We start from the raw sequence: 23,792 nt of genomic DNA, 5'->3' as shown, positions 1-23,792 counted from the left end.
TGATAATTAGACACTGGTTGCCTTCACAACCGAAGTGATAGCTCTTTTTGGCACCGGTCTAGTCTAAACCGAGGCCTATAAGGTCTTGTTAATTACGAAACTACCACCGTGTCTGAATAAGCAGCTGTTTGGTGTAAAGAGAGGTCTATTGTGCGAGTTTAAAAGCATATTTTGTACTAGTGACATGGAAAGCCAAAATAAAGGATGAAAAATTCAAGTTAATGGGAAAGTTTTGTTAGATAAACTTAAATATTATTTTATTTTATCGATACAAGATACAAATAGATTGAGTACATTTTGCTTTTGAATATTATATTGTCAGTTTTTATTATTTGTACTTCATCCGATGTCTATTTCATCGATGTCTATTTAATTGTCAATTCAATCAAAGTAAATCCAATGAATTTTAAATTATTTGTGTGGTCACGTTTTTCTAACATATACTATTTCGTTTTTCATTTAAATTTCTTCATTATTAAGGTGAGCATTAGTTTCAGGGAAGAAAAAATAAAAAAAAGTCATATGATCCATGCATGCAAGCTGTTCTATTTAAAACGATGAAACACGACAGGAAAAGAAAGAGATCTGGTCGGAGAGAGAAGAAGAAAGAAGGTAAGGGGAAATGGTAAACCCTATCCCAAACTTTGCCAGGAACATTTGGGGCAAATGGAACATTCAGGGTGTTGTCATCTTGAGTCTGACCATGCAAGTAGTTCTCATCTTCATAGCTCCTTTCAGAAAACGCTCGAGAAATAAATTGTTGGTTTCGTTGCTTTGGTTCACGTACCTTGTTGCAGATGCCACTGCGGACTTCTGTGTTGGCCTCATCTCCAGCAAATATGGTGATAAAGACACGGCAGTTTCCACCATCGATGACTACTTGCGAGCATTCTGGGCACCCTTTCTGCTGCTGCACTTGGGTGGCCCTGACACAATTACTGCTTTTTCTCTCGAGGACAATGAACTTTGGCTCAGGCATATGCTTGGACTCACGGTGCAGGTAAACCTAATTTATTTGTATTTCTTAAGAATATAAGTCTGAGTCAACATTGACCAAGTAAGTGAAAATATTTTGAGGAGTTGAACCCATGGTCTTTTTTATTTTTATTTTTAATTTATCAAACTAATCTCATAATTTTAAAGTGTTAGTAGAAGGAGCTGAACTCATAATTTTTTCAACCATCTCTTTTAATTTTAGCACTGAATCATTTTATAACTCTTTTTTCAAATAAACTTGTTTTGAAATAATAATAATCAATATACAAGTAAAAGTCACTATTGTTGAGATATTTCACACCTGAATGAGAAAGTTTATCTAAATTTTAACTCTGAAGATATGTGTGAAAACTGCAATTCCTACTAACCATTTGTGACATTGGTGTGTAACATTAATTCATTAATAATTAATATGTGTATTGTATCACAAATCTTTTCATATTGTTGTCCAGGTGTACTACTCAATAACATATGTGTAGTGTCAGAATAACAAATGCTTATCACTAAACTAATATATGTTGAAATATGACTTCAAGACTTATTTATTACATTTGTTAAATCTAAAATATATTGGGGTTCTATTTGAAAAGAACAAATAGTCGGGATTCTTGATGAACTAGTGTTTGGATGGATAATTGAGAGATATGGCACGATCTTTTGCTATATAGAATCAAAATGTCCGGTTTAATTGTAATACCCATGTCATCAACCGTTTATTTAAAGGAAAATATGTTTTAACCATTTTTTTTTTACTTTTTTATAACATCTATCTAGTAGCTTATGATTGGTTTAATAAATTTAAACAGAAAAACAAACTAATAAAATAATGACACGTAGTGTTATAAAAAGAAACATGTAATTTATTATAAAAAATTATTAAAAAATTTTAATCTATCGGATTGTTTTTCTAAAAAGAATTGAAACGTGTCTCTTGTATATATCTTTAATATATTATTATGCCGAAAAAAAAATTGTCGTGTTTTATCTGACAAACATATATTTTCCAATAATAATACTCAAATATAATATGCTTTAAGATATTCCAATCCAATATCACTTTGACATTGTTGGTTTAATAAAAAGGAAAACATATTCTACACCTTGTATAATTATATTTTTCTTTTACTATTCTAATGTATTTTAATGTTTCAAGGAGCCAAATTTATATATTCAATTATGTTTGACAATCCCAATTTCCTACATTGTGCAAATTTCATAATCTTATATAAATTTATTCTATAGGAGAGGACTTGAGGTACTGTAATAAGAAACTAATAAACAACTCCCAGGTACAAGGAAGGAGTGGAAATTAAGTCAATGTGAATCTATACTATTACATTTTTCTTACATATCTATTAAGTAAAAAGTATAAGTATAATTGTTCTTGCGGAGCCAGACGTTGTGAAGATGGGGTTTTCGGACTTCTTCAATGTTCTCTTATTTTCTTTTGTCTTTCCCTTCATACTCGTTTTTCATTATCTTCTGTGTCTCTCGATAAGGGTCCTTTCCTTATATGGGTCTAAATTGACCACTAGCCTATTTATCTCATAAGTCGTGGCCTGTAAATCATGTTAAGTTAAAGGCTAGCAGCTTGTGATCAAGTTAGAAGAGGTTAGTTTGTGGTCGAGCCGGTAGAGATCGACTTATGACCGAGTTAGAAGAAGCCGACTTGTGACAGGACGAGTAGAGGTCAAGGCCGAGTAGCATCAGATTGTGTAGGTAGCATCAGAAAACTCAGTGAAATAGTTATAGTTGACCGTCTACTGACTTTATGAAATATGATACCAAGAATAGTAGGTTGTACAGTATAACAAATGCAAAGAAAATTTGTATTTAATAGTAGCCTTACATGTATAGTAACCCCTAGCCTCAAGGATACAACGATGAAGAGGTTTGAATGTTGGGAGGTACCTCATCAAGATGGGCCTGGTAGGCAGCACATGGAATGTCACGAAAGGTTCAACCACATCGACAAGGTAACCCATAAGAAATTGCATGAAAGGTTCGACCTTGATTGGTAGTAGCTAACTTTGTTATCCTTGAGGCTAAAGAAGCCGAATAGTGTAGAGACCAGAGAGGCAGTGTTATACAGTGGAATCTCAGACTCTCATGATTTTAAGGCAACGGGTGTGATGCATCAGTGTTGCTATACGACATGGATACTTTTACTAGGGAGAAAGCTTCATTTCCAAATGCTAACTCTCTTAGGGGTTTGGACGTGATAGAAAACATAAACTCTGATTTGGAGAACCTGGCCTCATCAATGCTTTTGCAAGAAAAATTTGAAAGGAAATGATCGAGTATTTGGAAGGAAAGTATCACGAGTTACGACCATCTCGTCAAAATGGACTACATGATTTTATTGCTTATGCCCTGTCTGCAAATAGAAGTTATTTTGCCTGTACCGTGCCATTTAGGATCCACAACAAATGGATAAGTGTCACGCACTTTTATTAAACCTGTTGTAGAAGCATCCCTAAAAAATGGAATAAATAAATATTGCACACACAAATAATGTAACCAATTAGTATAAGAGAAAAGTAGTACTGATAACGACCCGCATGAAGAATCACGACATCCATAGGCTGATGGACCAAATAATTCAAATGTAACAGAAGAACTCATTATATATCAACCCGTTATAGATTCAAAGATTAAAAAGAGTGTCATCATCATAATAATATAGCGTCCCCCGGAAGCCATTTTCATTGTCTCCAAGTTTCTGACTTGAAATTTTTTCTCTCTGATTACGAGATACAAAGCCGCAAGTAATAGGCATATGCCATGCCCCCAGTCACCAAACATTACAGCAAAAAGGAATGGTAACGTGATAATTGTGTACACACTGGGATTTGCTTCCTGCTACTTGGAAACTCCATAGGCATCTACAATTTCTTGAAAAGCAGAAGTGAATTTGTTTGTGCAGAAGTAGGTAGGCGGTGATTCCTTTATCTCTATGACCTGAAGTATGGCCTCAACTTGAGAACTGCATTCCACAGCTGACTGCTGCAACACTTTATGAATCTTGCTTGTCGCAAAAACAGGACACCAACCTTCTGAAGGTTGTTCGAGAAACACGTTTCCCCTCGTAGCACGAAATACAATTCTTTCGAAAGGAACTGATTTTTCCCTTGAAACAAGTCCACTGATAAAGCCCAGCTTAATTTGCTTTGTTGACGTCTCCTCCTGGGCCAACCCTGGAATCAAAAGAATCAAAAATTGATAAAAAAAAATATCAGTATCGAAAGATAGAACCTGGGCCAGCCCTGGAATCCCAACCATAAAAAATCTCTGCTGTCTTCAAGCAATTTCGTTTTTGTGATCTTCTTCTCAGGTGAGGCTCGCGAATCTGTGATAAACAAGGGCCATGCGACGAAGCAGATCTCCTTGCGCCAGATCTGTTTTCTGTATATGGTGATCCTCTAGATTTGGTCTCCTTGGGCGCTGGTTCTGTTTTACTGTAGGTTGGAGGTCGCACTGCTCCTTCTATGTAAGAGGCGGTTTCGTTCACGGTGGTTTTGGCGGCGGTTTCTACCGCTAATGGTAGTTCTGATCGGTATCGAAGGGGAGGAACACGCGATTTGCTCCGCACGACGGCAGCGTTGTCACCTACGGCGTTTACTCCGAATCAAAACCTTAACGGTAGTGGCAGCGGCGTCATCAAGTAGCTTCGAGTGGGGTAACGGCGATGGGCACGCGGTAGTTTTTGTGTTGGAGAGAAAGATACCAACCCTTCTGATGACGCCGCTGAGCGCCGAGGCGGCCAGAATGGGTATTGCAGCGGCGGCAGTGGTCTGCGTTATCCTTCAATCTCCAAATTTGTGGCGAGGCACCAACATTACCCTAATTCTGGCGAACAGAAAGGCTACGGTTAAATTGTTCTTGAAGAGGATAGCTTGATCGTGCATTGAGGGTTGCAGAAGAACTCAAAGATCCATCATCATGTTAGGAGAAGAAAACCAAAACCCAAAACGGAAGAGAATAGGATACAATATAAAGAACAATATCAAGAACAGCACAAATGAAAAGAAAATAAAACATCACGCAAAACCAGAGAGAAAGAGAGAAACAGAGTGATTTGAATGATTCCAAGAAGTGGTGGCACGATTTAGGGCATCGATGGTGCGATACTGGCAACGCCGTGTTTTGCTGTAGTGGCTTTCGCCGTGGTTCTGCTGTAGTTGCTTTCGCCTGGTTTCGCGACTGATTCTTTTGGTTGTGCAATGCAGATGGTTCCCGATTTGGGGTTGGCCATTAATCTTTGGTGATAAGTGATGGAGTTTCACGATTTGGGTTTTCAGGGGAGATACGGTGGCTTTGGTTCGCCGCCAATCTTTTCTTTTTACAACTTCTTTTTCTTTTCGGCGATTCACCCGATGGTCTCTCTGTGTTTTTTTTTGTAGAGTCTAGTGGCTAGCTCACTGGCCTTCCTCACTCGCGGTGTCATCTCCTTCTTCTTTACAAAATATTTTTCAGATCCCACAATGGACGCCTTGTGGAGGCAGTATATCCGGTGAAGATGAGCTTGTCAAACTTCTTAAATTATTTTTTGTTTTTCTTCCGTCTTTTTCTCCATACTCGTTTTTTGTGGATATCTATGTGTCTTGATAAATATATCATTCATAAGATAGTTATGACTTCATGAGTTTTCACTTTAGGTAAGATTTAAGTAGGTTACTAACTCATTTATACTGGATTGATGTAAACTGTACTAAGTTAAAGAATACCTCGTAATCGAGTTAGAAGAGACCTGTTTGTGACCGGGGGGTAAGCTAGCCTCTTCTATGTGATTCATGATATAAATGGATTACTAGTCCATTTAAGTTTAGATGGAACACCCATAATTATCATGATATAACCGTCCCAATAATAAACAAATATAAAGAAAAGAAAAGAAGAAAAATAATTAAAAAAAAAGTCTGATTAACGCATGATATAACCGTCCCAATAACAATAATGCTTAAAAACGAAACAAAGGAACATCAACACTAAGTAAAACAAACAACATAATACCAGGTGCTTTCACTGTTAATTTAGAAAGATGAGTCCAAATTTGGAAGATGTGAAAATCATAGTAAAAGAAGTGTGGTCTGGCTTTCAAAGAATAAAGTGTAGCCTCTCTCCCTCTTCCTTTAATTTGTCATTAAAAGAGGGAAAATGATATTTTAAGAATATGTTTTGACAACATTTAGACACTGGACATGTATCTAACACTAGTACAAAATTTCATTTTTAACTCGTACATTATGCCTCGGTTTTTTTGGAACTGAAGCGTATCAGACGCGGTGGCAGAGTTGTAATTTTCAAATCATTATATGCTTCGGTTATTAAATAACCGGTGTCTAAAAGATATATATTGACTCGGTTGACAGAATAGACCGAGGTATATACCTCAGGTGAAAAAGTTACTGCCTCGGTTACCAAATGGACCGAGGCATATGGGCTTGGACTTGGACTGAAGCACGAGAAAACCTAGGAGCTCTCTCTTCTTCCTTTTATTTTTCTCGCTTCTCTCTCGTTCCTTAGAAGCTCTCTCACTTTCCTTTTATTTTTCTCGTTCCCTAGAAGCTTTTCTCTCGTTCCAATCTCGCTTCTCTCGTTCCAAGCTCGCTTTTCTCTCTTCCAATCTCGCTTCTGCTGTTGTAAGTGTCGCTGCCCCGCCACTGCCGGGAGCCACCACCACCTCGTCCTGGGCGACGGCTCGAGTGCAGCTTCCACCTCACCTGCCATTGCGTCTCTGGAGCGAAGAGCAAGCGGCCCCGCCGCTGCCTCGGCGCTGCCCCGCTGCTACAAGGAGCCACCACCACCTCGCCTGTGCAAGCGGCCCCATCTCTGGAGTAAAGAGCAAGCGGCCCCGTCTCTGGAGTGAAGCGGTTGCTATTGGCGGTGGCTGTTGGCGGTTGCTGTTGGCGGTGGCTGTTAGCGGTTGCTGTTGGCGGTGGCTTTTGGCGGTGAAAAATCTCAGATCTACAGATCTGAAGGCCCGGCTCACCCGCAACAGAGATCCCCAACGTCCCAATCGACTCTCGTTCCAATCTCAGATCTACAGATCTGATGCCTCTTCGCGGATTCGCGTCTGGGGAAGTGTTGTTCGCAACCTCACGTTGGAGCCGAGGCCAGTCGTCAGACCGCCGTTGCTCAACAAAGTCGCCGTTGTTGGCTCCATTTTTGTGTTTTCTTTTTTGTGTTTTTTTTTTATATTGTATGATTATGTTATATTTATGAAAGAATCTGAATATGATTTTAGCCTCTCTGGATATTTTCCTCTCTGGTTGTGAGATTTTGCTTTCTTTTTCTGGTTGTGGTTTTACAGTGTTTGAGATTGAAAGATGCAACAGAGAAAATGATAATAAGTTAATGTGATGGAAGGCCTGGAACATTGGAAAATCGAAAAACACTATACTCACTATACTACCCGGTTCAGGTCTCAAACGAGGCAGTAGAATCCAAGATATTGACTCGGTTCAGCAGAAACCGAGGCAAAATTCTATCATTTTTTGATTCGGGTCACAACCGAGGCAAAAAGAGGTAACATTTTTACCTCGTCTGGATATGCACCGGTTACCGAACCGGTGTCTATAACCCAAAATAACCGAGGCTATATCCTTTTAATGCAGTAGTGTAAATTTTATTGGTGCACGTGAAAAATGATTTTATAATAATAGAATGACGTGACAATGAGAGAATTGGGGACAGATTCAAAATTGAGGTTCATATCGAAAATTTCAAATTTACAACATTTGAGAGAGAAAGAAGGTCAAGAACATTTCAAAGAAAGTCGATCTCCTTCCAACTAGCCACAACACTCGCCGGAGTGCGGCGACACGCTGGCTGGGAGGAGAGAACACAACGACGGCACGGCGGCACTCCGACGAGTGTTGTGGCTGGTTGGAAGGAGGTCGACTTTCTCTGAAATGTTCTCGACTTTTTCTCTCTCTCAAATGTTGCAAATCTGAAATTTTCGAAATGAACCTCAATTTTGAATCAACCCCCTCATTGCCACATCATTCTATTATTATAAAATCATTTTCCACGTGCACCAATGAAATTTAGACACATGTCCCGTATCTAAATGTTGTCAAAACATATTGTTGAAATATCATTTTCCTTAAAAGAGTAGCGTGTTTGAAATATTTTATTAATATGACAAAAAATAATATTTTATTTTTATCTGTTTTTTCTTTTATGTTTAAGATTAAAGTTCATTTGTTATTGTTAAGTTTAAAATTCATCACTTAAATATTTAGTATTTATATAAACCTTTTATGTATTATCATATGACAATCCAACGCGCAAGCTAATTTTGATAGTTAGACTTTAAAAGTTTACATTTCATGTGCCTCGAACATGAATTTAAATTTCACTTTCTAAAATTTTGGTTCTAAAATTTTGGATCAATTACATGTACATGATGTTAAAATATTATAAAAAATGTTGTAAAAATATAATTATCCTTATATAATTCAAGTTGAGTTTGACATTTTACATATTCATCTAAATTTTATTTTTAACGATACTAATCGGCCTAATTATAATTTTCTCTGCAGTACATATTGTTACAAATTTTGTCTCTGATTTTCCACAGATTTTAACTAAAAAGTTATATTAATTCTGAATTCGATTTCACGATAATCACATTAATTATTATAAAATTAATAAAAATAAAAAGGTTTTGAAATCAGTCATATATATGAGATGAAAATGTGAAAAGAGACATTAATTTATTTCGAGGAGATATATATATATATATATATATATATATATATATATATATATATATATATCTGACCTTTTATATTCACAGGTATGTCTAACGGGTTACGTGTTCCTGTTGTCACTTCCTGAAAACACGTTATCGATCCCTACAGCCCTAGTTTTCATGGCAGGGGTCATCAAATATGCAGAAAAAACTCGTTCTCTTCAAGTTGCAAGTGCTGACAACTTCCGACAATCTATGACTAAGCCTGATCCAGGTCCCAATTATGCAAAGCTCGTGGGTTGGCTGAAACCAAGAGACGAAGCAGGACTTCCAGCACGTATGGTAACATTGCCAGAACAATTTTTGGAATTTGATGAGTCAGATGATCAACATTCCAAGATACCTTCTACAGAGGAAAATGATGAGCAAATTGATGGCAATAACCCTTACAAACAATCTCAAGAAAAAGAAACACCCATTAGTGCCGACTCAGACACTCCCAAGAGTAAGCCATCTAAAGCTTAAGCTCAGCAACATCAACACAATAGTATTCATTGTTATAATATTTAGATTAATTATGTTTTCACTCCACGAAATTTGGACTGAGTTGCTTTTCGTTTTTCCAAAATTTATTTTGAAAATAACCACTTTCAAACTTTGATTTAGGTCTCCCTCGTGAAGTGGGAGATTCTTCAACTCAGAGGTATGGTGACGAAAAGCTATTGGATTTGCAAGTAATGAAGGGTGCTTATGTCTACTTCAACAAATTCAAAGGGCTCGTGGTTGACAAGATCTTCAGCTTCGAGGAACGCAATGAGAGTCGCAATTATTTGCTCAAACAAACAGCAGTGGATGCTTTGAGAGTGATAGAGGTTGAACTCAACTTCTTCTACCAAGCTTTCTACACCAAGACAACCATCATAGAGAGCTGGGTAGGGCTTTCCTTTCGATTTATGTCCATTGCTTCAGTCGTAGCAGCTTTGGTTGTTTTCATTTTTGACGAAAAGAGGGGTTGCGAACCCTTTGATGTTACAGTCACCTACATATTGTTGTATGGTGCTGTATCCTTGGAAGTCGTGTCCATTTTCATGTTCATTTTCTCTGACTACTCATTGGCAATATTGTGCTATAGCGGCTCTGAGAAAATCAGTGATTCTGATAGTGGCACTAGAGTTGGCACGGTAGCAACCAAACTATCCCCCACTTTCAGTTGGGTCCTGAAGCTTAAGAAACCCAAATGGACAAAACACAAGGAATACGAAGTTTTGAAAAGATTCGTACTGTTTCGTAGATGGTCTGAAACCATATCGGCATTCAACGTGATATCACGTTGCTTAGACAAGAAGCAAAAATGGTTGGATTGGGTGATTAGAAAAATTGGAGTCGAAGAGTTTGTGCAAAAATGGATGCATGAGAGGAAGAGGCCATTGCTTAAGAAACTTTGGATTTTTATATTTAACGAGTTGAAAAGAAAATCTGGGGATGCAGATGATGTTGAAAGTATTCAAAGAATATGTTCCTCTAGAGGTGAGTGGGTTATCCAGGAAGGTGATTTATCACGAAATGATCTGAACAAGTTGATGCCTTATGTGGAACGCAAAAAAGTCACCTTTGATGAGTGCCTAATTCTGTGGCACATTGCCACTGACCTCTTGTTCTATGAACATAAGGAGGTAGAATATGATCCCGAGCAAGGAAATCATGATGATAATGAATATGGTGATATTGAACTGCGGCATTTTAGTAAGCTTTTGTCGGATTACATGTTGTACCTCTTGATCATGCAACCTACCATGATGTCTGCTGTTAGGGGAATTGGGCAGAAAAGATTCCTAGACACGTGTGAAGAGGCCACTAACTTCTTTAACGAGAGGGAAAGGGGAAAGTATTGCTGCTGAAGAAAAGAAAATGAGAGAGGGAGGAGAAGATAAAAGAAACAAGCAGAATCAAAAAAAGAACACTATGATGAACACATCGAATTGGCTTCTCTATCAGGCAAGGAACAAGCTTGAAGAATTCATTAAGTTCATCAAAAGGGTAATATATAATCCCCTCTCAAATTATACATGCATTCATACACATTAATTTAACACCACTTATAATATAAAAAAAGTCTAAGATATCACTCTTCCTAGATTTCATAATAAAGGGTTAGTATTTTGAGGTTCTGAAATGATTAATTAATTGATAGAGAAAATATGGAGATAATTGAACTGAAAGTAGTAGTTGGAAGAAATGTATTTTATGATTATCTTAGTTGTGATAAATGTTGTCTTAGATTAAATTTGCATTACATTTAATACTCCAAGTATAACACACAATAGTTCAAATCTTGGTCTTGGTAACGCCTTTGTAAGAATATATGCAATTTGGCCTACTGTTGGACAATACTTAAGTTGAATTGTTTAGTTGTCTCTTGATCTCAAATGAAGTGATATTTAATGGGTGTGTTTTGTTCTTTGATGATGGATTAGATATTTTGCTATTGCTATTGTCAATCACTAGTACAGTAGAAGGAAATGGCCTCGGTTGTTTTTGGTCATAGGCCTCGGTTGAGAAACCGAGATATATACGGACGAGGTAAAAAGTCTTCCTCTTATGCCTCGGTTGTAAACCGAGTTAGTATCTTGTCTTATATTGTCTCAGTTGAAACCTGAACCGAGGCAGTAAAGTGTTTTTTTTTTTTGCCAGACCTTGTGGAGCACGGGGAAGCAGAAGTGCGTCCAGAGAGTGGTTACACAAGCTTTGAAGACAACAAACGATTCATCTCTAGGAAACTCTTGGCTCAACTTGGCAGCAATATCTCAACCCAATTTCCTGGCAGCAATAACTTGGCAAACAATTTCCTGCAATATTTCAACCCAATATCCAATGAGATTGGCAGCAATATCAGCGAACAACCCAGATATTGTTCATCGAAAATAAAAAAAAGTGAGCTTTACCGTGTGTTCATCGAACAACCCAGATGCTGCCCCTTCAATCCCTTCAATCTCCCTTCATCACCGAAAAACACCAAAAAACAGCCCAAGCTTTACCGTGTGTTCAATCCCTTCCTCACCGAAAATCACCCAAGACCAACCAAGAGTTGCAGCAAAAAACAAAAGTTCAAGATCAAACAAAAAAACCTAACACCAAAAATACTTCCCCTCTCCAAAGCTTCAAACTTATCGATTCAGAGTCCAGCCAAACCCCACCACATGCATCAATCAGAAACAAAGGAGGGGGGCGATAGAGGAGGAGTGGAGGAGGGGTTGGCGGTGGTCGATGAGAAGAATAGGCGACGGTGGTTGATGAGAAGAACAGGCAGCAGTGGTGGACAATGAAGGTAAGGACCAATGACGACGGCGGAAGTGGTGGACTTGGTAGTAGCGACGGCGGGGAGGCAAGGACCAGTGGCGACGATGAAGAACAGGTGAAACCACGACGCCCAGAGGTTGAGCCAGCGACGGTAGTGGGGCACCTGGCAGGGGGAACTGAGACGACGGGGGCGGTGGTGCAGTGGCGTGGCGCCGAAGCAAAAAGCAGTGGTGAATGGCGAGGGGCAGAGAGGTTTTGCGGGAAGAAGAATAGTGAAAGTGAATAAAGTTTTGAACTTTAACCCTCAAACCCATCCATCGAGGCAAATATAGGCCTCGGTTACAATAAAACCGCAGCATAAATGTGTTACAACTTTGTTTAATTTCCAACCGGTGCAGTTAACTCTTTTAAAAAGCGAGTTTAAAAGGACCGAGGCATATAGTGTCTCCAAAATTACATTTCTGCCACCGCATTTTTATACGTCTCGGGTTTTCAAAAACCGAGGGATAATACGCGATTTAAAAACTCTATTTTTTACTAGTGAATTTGTTGTAGCAATAGATAATAGTTGGCCCATCTTGTGGTTCACCCATTTCTTTAGCATTCTTCATAGCCATATTGCTTGACTCGTTGTTTTAGAAACTACTACATACCTTGTTTTTGTTGTTGATTGTGGCATGATAGCTTGCTTCTTTAATGCCTAAGATAAAATACTTGATCCTAGTGAGAAAGCATATTCTGTCGTACTCTCCATGTCGTCCATTGAACATGCTCAATCACTATCTGTGTAGCCAATTATCATTGAGTTAGTAATGGTTTTATACCATATACCAAGCTCGTTTTCACCTTCTAGATGTCATAAAATTCCTTTTTTCCTAATCCATAATAAATTTGACTTAGTTTTTGCATGAATCTTGAAAGAAGAGTTGTAGCATACATAATGTTTTATCGTATGGGTGTGAGATATAGGAGACTTCCAATCAAACTCTTGTAGCGTTATGCATCTGTCTCTTGTGCTCCATCATCTTTTTGTAGCTTCTCGTTTACCACCAATGGAGTAGCGATAGGTTTACAATCATACATCTTCAACTTCTTTAATAAAACTTCAATATATTTCTGTTGATCGATAAATATACCTTCTTTTTGTTGTTTCACCTATATACTGAGGAAATAGTTCATCAAGCCAAGGTTGGTCATCTCAAATGTCTTCATCATGTCCTCTTTAAATTCTTTCATCACATCTCCATATTGTTTCCTATATAGATAAGGTCATCGATATATATAAGGAGACAATGACATGATATTGAACTTGTGCCTTAATGTATAGTGTTGACTCACTCATTGTAGTCGATTTCTGGTTTTTGTGAGTAGCTTTTAGTAACCAATCTTGCCTTGTGCTTTTGTATAGTTTCATTGGGATTGAGCTTTGTTTTATATATCCATTTCACTTTAATGATGTCTTTTCCATAAGGGCAGTGTATGAGCTCCTAGGTGTTATTCCTCTCAATCATTTTAATCCCTTCTTTGATAGATTTCTTTAGGATAGGAATCTATCTATCACGTACTCAACACTAACAGGAAAAGGCAATATGGAATAAAACTGTATATTCCTCTTATATTCAAAGAAAGTACAAGAACAACACCCAACTCTCAAGGGAGCACTCCCTCCATAGGAACAACCTCCTGTCTATACAAAGAATATCAAAAGTTAATCCTTTACAATAGCTCTCAACCTTTTTATAAGGTTCCCCCATCTTAACAAACTGTTAACTAAATTTCTAACAGTTTAAACACTCCCCCTAACCACAATTTTAATTTCTCTTCCTTCTCTCATAAACCCTTAACACTCTATCATTACCCACCGCCTTAAGATCAACTTTGTCCTCATTGTTGAAGTCCGGGAACTACTCCTTCATGGTCATCTCATCCTCCCACGTTGCTCCTTTTTTCCCCCTTCTTGCCACTCAATCAAAACTTGTTGCACTAGATCCTCCTTGTGGTAGTTCGTCCTTCTATTTAGCACCCTCAATGGAAAACATAGTGTTTGTCCTACCTGTAACTCTTCTGGAAGGTCCCTTTCTACCTGTTGTGTTCCAATTGCCGGTTTCAACTATGAGACATGAAACAGGGTTGTATTCGAGCTGTTTCAGGAAGCTGAAGTCCGAAAGCCATCGGTCCACTCTGTTTGATCACCAAAAATAGTCCAAAATATCGGGTTGAAAGCTTTGGATGTAGCCTAGTGGGCGTGAACGCTTGCTTAAGGGGTCTGATCTTTAGATAAACCCAGTCTCCCTCCTTTATAGTCGCTGACCACCTTTTTTTTGTTTGCATACTTAGCAATCTGGTTACGCGCCCTTCCCAAATTGTACCTAAATTGTTTCAATGCCTCATCTCTAGTTTGTAACTCTTATGTCACTTCCTGCACCGTTTTTTCCCCTAGCACAAACCTTGTTAGAGTGGGTGGAGGTCTCCCATAAATTGTCTCAAAGGAAGTACACTTGGCTGCCCCTTAATAACTGGAATTGTACCAATATTCTGCCTAAGGTAAAATCAAGCTCCAAGTCTTGGTATGTTCACAGCTAAAATAGCATAGATAGGCCTCTAGTATCTGGTTGACCACTTCAGTCTACTCATACGTCTCAGGAGGATAGGTTGTGCTCATGAGTAGTTGGGTACCCTGTAGCCTAAGTAGTTCCTTCCAAAAAAGACTTAAGAAGGTAGGATTCCAGTCACTCACAATCAACATTGGTACCCCATGAAGCCTAATGATTTCCTTTATAAAGACCTCTGCTATGGACTTGGCTGTGTAACGATGCTTGATGGGTATGAAATGCCCATATTTGCTCAATTGGTCCACCACAACTAACATTGTATCATACCCCTTAGATTTTGGAGCCGTTGCCGGGGATGGCCGTGATGGCACTGTCATTATCAAGCATCTAAACAATCTTAAACGGTGATTCCTCTGAAATTTGAGATTGTTCCTTAGTAAATTGAGTGGACATTTGCCCTATCTGATCAGTCAAACTCTGAACAGATGCTCTGGTCTCTTGCATGAACTGCATGTTCTGCACGGTCATCTACCTCAGTAACTCCTCCAATGTAGGCTCAGAAGTAGAAGATTGAGGAGCTATTTGGGCAGGAGCATCATACTGCTGACTCTCGTATTGTTGGATTGGTGGAGACATAAAAGCATTCTGAGATGGTGCTTCCTGATATTGATATTGTTGTGAAGTACCATACCATCCCATGTTAAAATCATTACACCCAGGATCGTTGATGTATCCATGTTGCTCAGGGGAGAATTTTCTCAGAAAGTGATGCTCAAGATATCCCCAATTGGTAACGGATCCTGGAGGAAGAGAGTCTTTCCAATCCTTTGCTGCTCCTTCTAAAGAGTGTGGGAATGCCTTTAAGAAAACCTGATCATCCTGGACATTTGGAGGTTTCATAAAAGAGCAAATTCGATAAGACCTCTCCAAATGTTCATGTGGGCATTCATCTGCAAAACCATGAAACTGAGGCAGCAAATTTATCAGTCCAGTGGTGAGAAATAAATGATCACCATGCTCAGTAGGTGGAATCGGCTCCCAAAGAGAGCTCTCAGAAGTTGGAGGATGAGCCATATTATTGTCAGCATAAAAATCAGCAGAATTATAATCAGAGTACCATGCAGAAGGAGAATCATAATTAGAGGCACTCGTAGAATAAGCACTATTCACAAAATTAAAATAGGTAGACATGGAAAAAGAAAAATACTAAAAATTACGAAACAAATAAAACACAACACATTTATACATGTAACACGCACATGCAAAACAGAACATCACATCACAACACAAGACAACACACAACAAAACACATATACTCAAAAATAGAATGCAAAACATATATTTACAAAAACATAAAAGATAATACATAACAAAAATACAATGCAAAACATATGTATTGTCTTTTATGTTTTTGTAAATATATGTTTTGCATTCTAATTTTGAGTATATGTGTTTTGTTGTGTGTTGTCTTGTGTTGTGATGTGATGTTCTGTTTTGCATGTGCGTGTTGCATGTATAAATGTGTTGTGTTTTATTTGTTTCGTAATGTTTAGTATTTTTCTTTTTCCATGTCTACCTATTTTAATTTTGTGAATAGTGCTTATTCTACGAGTGCCTCTAATTATGATTCTCCTTTTGCATGGTACTCTGATTATAATTCTGCTGATTTTTATGTTGAGAACAATATGGCTCATCCTCCAACTTCTGAGAGCTCTCTTTGGGAGCCGGTTCCACCTACTGAGGATGGTGATCATTTATTTCTCACCACTGGATTGATAAATTTGCTACCTCAGTTTCATGGTTTTGTAGGTAAATGCCCACATGAACATTTGGAGAGGTTTTATCGAATTTGCTCTTTTATGAAACCTCCAAATGTTCAGGATGATCAGGTTTTCTTAAAGGCATTCCCGCACTCTTTAGAAGTGAAGAAAATATTAACTCATCAACTGGGCTACCTTTCTGTAGGTCTAGTACACCCCTGAATGTCCTCTAGTTGGGGTGGCGTCAAACGCGGCCAACAAATGTGGAATCTAGGGCGATTGGGCAAAGAACACTAAGCAACCCTTGTAATGGAGATAGTTGTGCTCTAATGTATAAGCTGGGTAAGAATTGGGGTCTGTCCTTACTTCTTCTATGATTTTTTTTTGGACCGATCTTCCTCTACTTCCTTCAACAGTTCCCTAAATTCTTGTCAGTAGGGTCTGATAACCACTCTAAACTCCTTATCTACTTCCTCCATCTTCTTCCCCTTCTTGGACAGTCCATCAACCACTTTATTGAAGCTCCTATTCTATAGACTACATCAAACTCATATCCCAACAGCTTGGCCAATGAATTTTGTTGGTTTTGATTTATAATTCTTTGTTCCAACTAGTACTTGAGGCTCTGTTGATCTGTATAAACCATAAATTTTTGGCTCAATAGATAAGGTTGCCAATGTTGGATGGTAAGGACTAAGGTCATTAATTCTTTTTTCATAGATTTACATAGAGAGTGAGGTTTTAGATAAAGCTTTGCTAAAATAAGAAATTGGCTTTTTATTTTGTCACAAGAATGCTCCCACCCCTCTACCGAATGCGTCACACTCCACATGAAACGGTTGTGTGAAATCTGGTAAGGCCAACATAGGAGTTGTGGTATCCAGCTCGTAGTAACCCTGGTGAGTCCTGAAGGTCGTTTTTTGGATGTCTACCGAATGCGTCACACTCCCTCATACGAATTTGATGGTATCCAGCTCTCAAATCTACCTTCGAAAAGTAAGCAAAACCCTATAACTCATCGAGTAAGTCTTTAATCGCAAGTATTGGAAACTTGTCGGGGTATGATGGCCCTGTTGAGAGCTTTGTAATCAATACAAAATCTTCATCTTACATCCCTTTTCTTCACAAAAATGACAAGGCTCGAGTAAGGGTTGTTGTTGGGCCTGATGATGCCCATTTCTAACATACCTGCCACCTGTTTTTCTATCTCCGTCTTCATCAAATGTGGATATCTATAAGGTCTCACATTAACCGGATTTATCCCCTCTTTTATGGGGATTTTGTGGTCTAAGAGTCTGACAAGAGGGAGTCCCTGGGGTTCCCTGAAAATCCCCTCAAACTCGCCCTGGATCTGCTCTAATTCTTCAATCTGGTCGTGAGTTAGTTGCTTCATTCCCTCACCTCCACCTTCTAATTTAGTTTGACCCAAACCCCATACCAAGGTCATTGTTTCTATCTTTGTTTCCTTTAAGAGAACCTCTACGGATACCACCTTTCGGGTTAAGGTAGGGTCCCTCCGATCAAAACCTCTTCCTTCTTTTGGCCAAATCTCATTGTCAGATTTCCCTACTTTATTTTCACTTCTCCTAACGATTTTAGCCAAGCCACCCCTAATATGGTATCTACCCCTCCTAGTTAGAATAGGTATAATTTCTCCCTGACCTCTACTGCTTCTAAGTTCAACAAAATGTCATCACAACACCCCTGGGTGGTCTTCTTCTACCTATCACTTAGACACACCTTATAGGGAGGTGTTTCTTCCACCTTCAACCCCAAATTCCTCCATCAGCCTTGTCAAAAAGAAATTGTGGCTTGCCCCACTATCTATCAAGACTAAAATCTACTTCCCTTGCACCCAGCCCTACAACTTCATTGTGTTGTTTATGGGTCAGGCCCCTTGTTGAGAAAATAGACAACTCCATACGTTTCTACTCCATCTCTTCTTCTTCCTTGTTGTCCCCTCCTTCATCATCTTTCGCCATTATCATAACCTGCATGCTTCTCTTTAGACACCTATACCATGGGCTATATGCCCCCCACAATGGAAGCACCTTCCTTCCTCCTGCCTATTTACATATTCTGGGTAGGGTAGATTTCTCACCCCTCTGTTTTTCATTTCCCTAATTGTATTACTCCTCGACTTGGAATTATAGTGTTTATCGTTCCTTGAAGTCTTTACTAGTAGTCTCCTGCCCATTCTGGAACCCCCTAATACCTTCCCCATGGCTGATTGTTCTTGTTAGTCATTCCTTCACTTGTTCTTGGGTTATTCCCCGCCTCAGATTGTGGGGTCGAATTTGGTTCTTGATGTCTCTCATTATAGGACTGCAAAAAAATAACCCAACAGTTACTTTAGTAGCTTGAGCCACAAGCATCTCATACTCTTGAACATACTCCTCCACGGTTCCCCTCTATCTCAAGGCTGCCAATTTCTCAAAGATCGATCCTTTATTCCTTCCTCGAAACCTCCTCATCAATGCCTCCATTAGAGCTTCCTAAGAAGGGTTCGGGGTTTTCTTTTTCTAGAACCTAAACAAGTAACTCGTGCCCTCTTCCATGCAGACGTACGCAAGCTTAATCCTCTCCTTCTCTATGAATGTAAGTGATCAATCTATGCCTTCATCTTCGTAGAATTTGACAAACTCGCAAGATGTGTACTCATTGCCACGATCACTTTTAAGTACATTGTTTTCCACTTTTCTTCTTGATAAGGGCCTTGAATTTCTTGAATATTCCAAAGACTTATGACTTTGTCTTTAAGATGTAAGCCACTCCCAGCTAGAATCATGCAAGCAATAGCTTCAAACTAGAGTAGCACAATAATGGACATGGCTGCATGGGAATAATGAAGTTAATTGATGTGTTTGATGAATTTAAGGTGAAGAGAGGTATGTGGATGAAGTGTCACAGCTCACAAGGCCTTCCTACTAAGGAAGGAAGCTAAATGAAAGGTAGGGAAGTTGAAATAAAAGGTTGAATCAAGAGCAATATGGCTGGAAAATGAATTCAACAGCATTTTACTAAGCTCAAAAGTGAAGAATTACATAGGCACGACTTTTTTCTTTATAAGTAAAGATGAGCCATGTTTCTAACCCAAATTCCCTCCCAAATTCAAATTATTTTGTGTAGGAAGCGCCCTCTCTTCAAACAAGCATGATCCACGCTTTATTCGAAGTCAGCCAAGTCACATGGAAAATCTTATCTCGCAAGCGTTGGGCTACGCAGGGTTTGGGCTAGGCGTGGCTCACAATCCGAAAGCCAACCTTCACAAGTCCAATCCGGAAGCAATGCTTCCAAATCCAGAATTCACTCCATTTTCTTCCTAGCTTAGCTCCTTTATTTTCATCAAGTCATCAGTGAAGAGGATGAACTACCTATTGTTGTTATGTGAAGGCATCCTCATTGATCCACAAACTTCAGTATGGATTAACTCTAGTAAGTCTTTTGCTCTCCTTGCTTAGTCCGTCAAGAATGATAATCGATGTTGTTTGTCGAGGAGACATCCTTTGCATGATTCATTATTTTCCTTCAAGCATGGAACATCTCTTGTCATGTTTTTGTGATATAGAAGCATTAAGGCATGTGTGTTGAAGTGGCCAAATCTCGTATGCCAAAGTTATGAGTCATTAACTCCTGCCTTTATGACAATATTAGTTCCAAGTTTGAAACTTATAGGAAAGTATCTATTTGTCTTCTCCATTTTTACTTGGCCAATTTTTATCCTTCTACTATCATAAATTTTGTATGTATCTTTCTCAAAGTGGAGAGCATATTCATTCTCCATCATTTGGCCAACACTTAAAAGAATTTCTTTAAGATTTGGAACTAGTAAAACATCCTTGATGAGTTTTGTACCTTTCTTTGTCTCCACCATGAAAATTCCTTTACCTCTGGACTCCACTATAGTGTCATTTCCCAGCCGAACTTTGACATTGATAGATTTATCAATGTCTTTGAAGATGCTTTGATCTTTCACCATGTGATTGCTCATGATTATGTTCTTCTGCAAAGTTTGCTTGATCCTTATTTTTAGTACGCAACACTTCTCTACCTGACTAAATTTATTACAGTACTGACATTGAGGTTTTCCATTGTTGAAACAATATTTTTTCAAATGACTTGTCTTTTTACAGATAACACATGAAAGATATTTCTTGACAAGGTATAGAGAAACTTCTAGAATTTTTTTTATTTCTAGAAATTTCTCATCTACTTTTATTTCCTTTATATTCTTTATTCTAAGACCTTAATTTTAGTTTTGATTGAAAGGCATTTTCAACTTAGTATTCTTCAAGACTTTTTCAATCTTTGTTCATAAGCTTTATGAAAGGCCATTAATTGTGTTATTGACAATGTAACCAAATATTTTGTTTGTTTAATCATGGTTGTGATTGCGTCATATTTTTTAAAATAGAAATTAAATTTTTTTTCATGATTTTCTTTTCAAGAATATAGATTGGGTCTCATTTGACTAACTATTTCTGTTATTCTAGAATAGTAGTCTATAATGGTCTCAGATTCTTTCATTCTTATTATATCATATTAGAAAATGAAGTTTAACATTGTGTATCTCATCACTTCCTTGAAACTCCTTTTGTATTGTGTTTCAAGCTTGCTTTGCACTTGTAACACCTATTATTTTTGGAAAAATTGTGTCATCAACTTCTTGTTGAAGGGAAAATAAAGTCATGGAATCTTTCTATTCGTAGTAAGAATGGAGGTGTCTTTTGGAATAGTAAATCCCTCTTCTATAAATTTTCAGAGCGAAAGAATGTTGTCATTTTGACACTCTAAAAATCATAATTTTCTCATGTGAAAATAGGTATTGGAATTGATAATGTTTGATTGGTAGTAGCCATGGGTTGAAAAAATATTTTTGAAGTAGTATGGAATCGAGTTATAATATATTTTTAAAGTAGTTGAAAAAATTTATCTACACCCAGTAGATGACCAAACGAAGTTCTGGTAATACTGTTAGTATTTTGAGGTTGTGAAAGAAATAGTTTTTGGGTAGAGAAAATGTGCAGATAGTAGAATGTAAAAGTAGTAGTTGGAAAACATTTATTTTGTAATTGTTTTAGTTGTCATAGATGTTGTCTTATATCAAATGGTGGAGTACATGAGTATTTATAGACCCAAAGATTATTCTACCAAATTCTAGACACAACTTATCTAGAATGTTATATGTTTTTACCTATGTAGAATGTTCTTGGTTTTTTACTTTGTATATTAGGCTTTTCTACAATATTCTAAAATTTGTATTGCATTAATTCCAATAATTTTGTCTTAGGATTTTCTATATTCTTCTAGAATTTGGATTACACTTTAATATAAACACAAACATATATAGTTCAAAAAACTTTTAGCACTATTTATGTTTTAATATTTTCAGTCATGTTAAATCATTCATTATATTTATACTTTTTTCTGACTAGGGGTTAAGTGACACTTGTTGTGGTCGAATTCTTTGCCAAGAAGATGAACATGTTAAAATGGAGGACGCATGCAATGAACTATGTACTGTGCCTGTTGAGTATGAACCCTCTGATGTGAGGGGAGATTGGAGCAAATCTTTGTTATTCCAAGCGTGTAGATTAAAGGCTATTATAAATGGTTTAGAAGAGAGGAAGAAATGGAAACTAATAGCACAAGTATGGGTGGAATTATTATCATATGCAGCAGCAAATTGCATACCAATCACTCATGTCCAACAACTTAGTAATGGTGGAGAATTCCTTTCCATTGTTTGGCTATTGATGACTCATTTAGGCCTAGCCAAGCAGTTTCAAATCAAACCGTGGAAGGACATAATTGGTCATATGTGAGGAAGAGGAGAAAAAAAAATGAGGCCAAAAGTAGCTAAATGAATAACTTCAGTATAACTTGTTTCTTTTTTCTTGCTCAAGACTAGAAGATGTAGAGCCTATGTTTATTTTCTGTTTGTGGTATCAAATGGTTATTTTTTTTTCTTTTAATTATTTTTACTAAATAAATAATACAAGGGATGATATTATAGAACTAGAAGTTCTAAAGTGAAATTTGTAATATAAATGTGTTCCAGTTTCATAATATAAAGAGATTATTTTGTTGTACATATTTTTTTGTCATTAAATATTCATTTAACAACCTGAGTAAATTCTTTTGTTAGAGGCAATTATCGCTAATGCAAAAGAGGTATAGTAAATTGGTTATGGAGTGCATATTAAATCGATTCAAGAATTGAACTAATATATTTCGAAGTAATGTCTTAGACATACTAAATTGGTTATAAAATCAATCTAACATATCTAACTATTAGATCGATTGTAAAGAAATTATGGCGGAAGCAGCTCCAAGCTCCATGCTAAAGCAACCACACGAACAAGAATGACGTAACGGATTGATTGGATGAGTGAAAGCGGAGGTTCACACTAGGTGTTTGTGAAATGGTTCAATGAGTGTTTGGTGTATGTTGAAGCCTCGCAAGCTCAAAAAGCCTTACAAGAGGGAAGGAAACTGAAGGAGAAGGTGTTGAATTAAGCACAATAGGGTGTAATCGAAGTGTAGAGGTCTAGGGTAATCTCAACACACTTCAATATATCTTTCAAGTTGGAAATTACAAAGGGGAAAGCCTTTCTTTTATAGGTGAAGAGAGGACTCCATTTCAATAATACGACGTTGTACTCTTCACTAATACGACACTGATGAATCCAGCTTTGATCCATACTACTACACTAAAAGCAAAGAATCCACGAAAAAAAAAACTAACTTATGTAGAGAACCAAAAATAAATACCTATCATACATTGAAGGAAAAAAATAAACTATCATAGTATACGTACACGAACACAAATATCTATCGTTATACATATATCATACTTCCAAAATCGACAAACACAACACAAACACGAACACATATATCATACCTAAGAGATATTGAAGGAAAAAAAAAACCAAACTTGAAATGATGTCACTGGAGAAGATGACGAAGTTCACTGACCACGAACGAACAAAAATATCATATGTTGAAGGAAAACAAAACTATCATAGTATCGTTATACATATAGAAATCATACGTCCAAAATCGACAAACACAACACAAACACGAGCACATACATCATACGTAAGAGTATTTTAAGAAAAAAAAACATACTTCAAATGGTGTCACTAGAGAAGATGATGAAGTTCGCTGACCACGTACGAAAAACAGCCTAAAGATAAACAAAAAACAATCGGTCAACCTTAGAAATGAGAACCAAATGACATTACAAAGACAAAAACGACTTAAAAATAAACTTATTTCTTTATCGTAGTCGTCCACCAAGAAGAAAGTTCAAGCAGAAATGGAACCGCGAACAAACATTGAGACTGTGTTATGTTTTTACATTCAATAAATAAATTTCACGTCGAATACAATCAAAATTTGACGTTATGTTTAAAAACAACGTCGAAGTCCCAAACCATTCGAACTTTTAAACCATTCGAAGTTTTCTCTTAAAACAATGATAAC

General features: G+C 37.5%; 1 protein-coding gene and 1 pseudogene across 1 annotated transcript; one reads left to right on the top strand and one right to left on the bottom strand.

Moving 5' to 3' along the window:
• The first annotated feature begins 538 nt into the window (after nucleotides 1-538).
• Nucleotides 539-22,328, top strand: LOC148200959 (uncharacterized; annotated as a pseudogene).
• LOC148200960 (uncharacterized) lies at nucleotides 3,509-4,624 on the bottom strand (the record flags this gene model as incomplete). The annotated part of the gene is made up of 2 exons (XM_088111653.1): nucleotides 3,509-4,193; nucleotides 4,276-4,624. Coding segments are annotated over 2 exons (684 nt in total), but the record flags the coding sequence as incomplete, so codon positions are not given.
• Nucleotides 22,329-23,792: the final 1,464 nt, after the last annotated feature.

The sequence above is a fragment of the Vigna umbellata genome, chromosome 4 (genome assembly GCF_029865625.1).
Source record: "Vigna umbellata cultivar VRB3 chromosome 4, Vumbellata_1.0, whole genome shotgun sequence".
Taxonomy (NCBI): Eukaryota; Viridiplantae; Streptophyta; class Magnoliopsida; order Fabales; family Fabaceae; genus Vigna; species Vigna umbellata.
The sequence above is the reverse complement of the archived record's forward strand: the minus strand, read 5'-3'. Positions and strand labels throughout refer to the sequence as shown.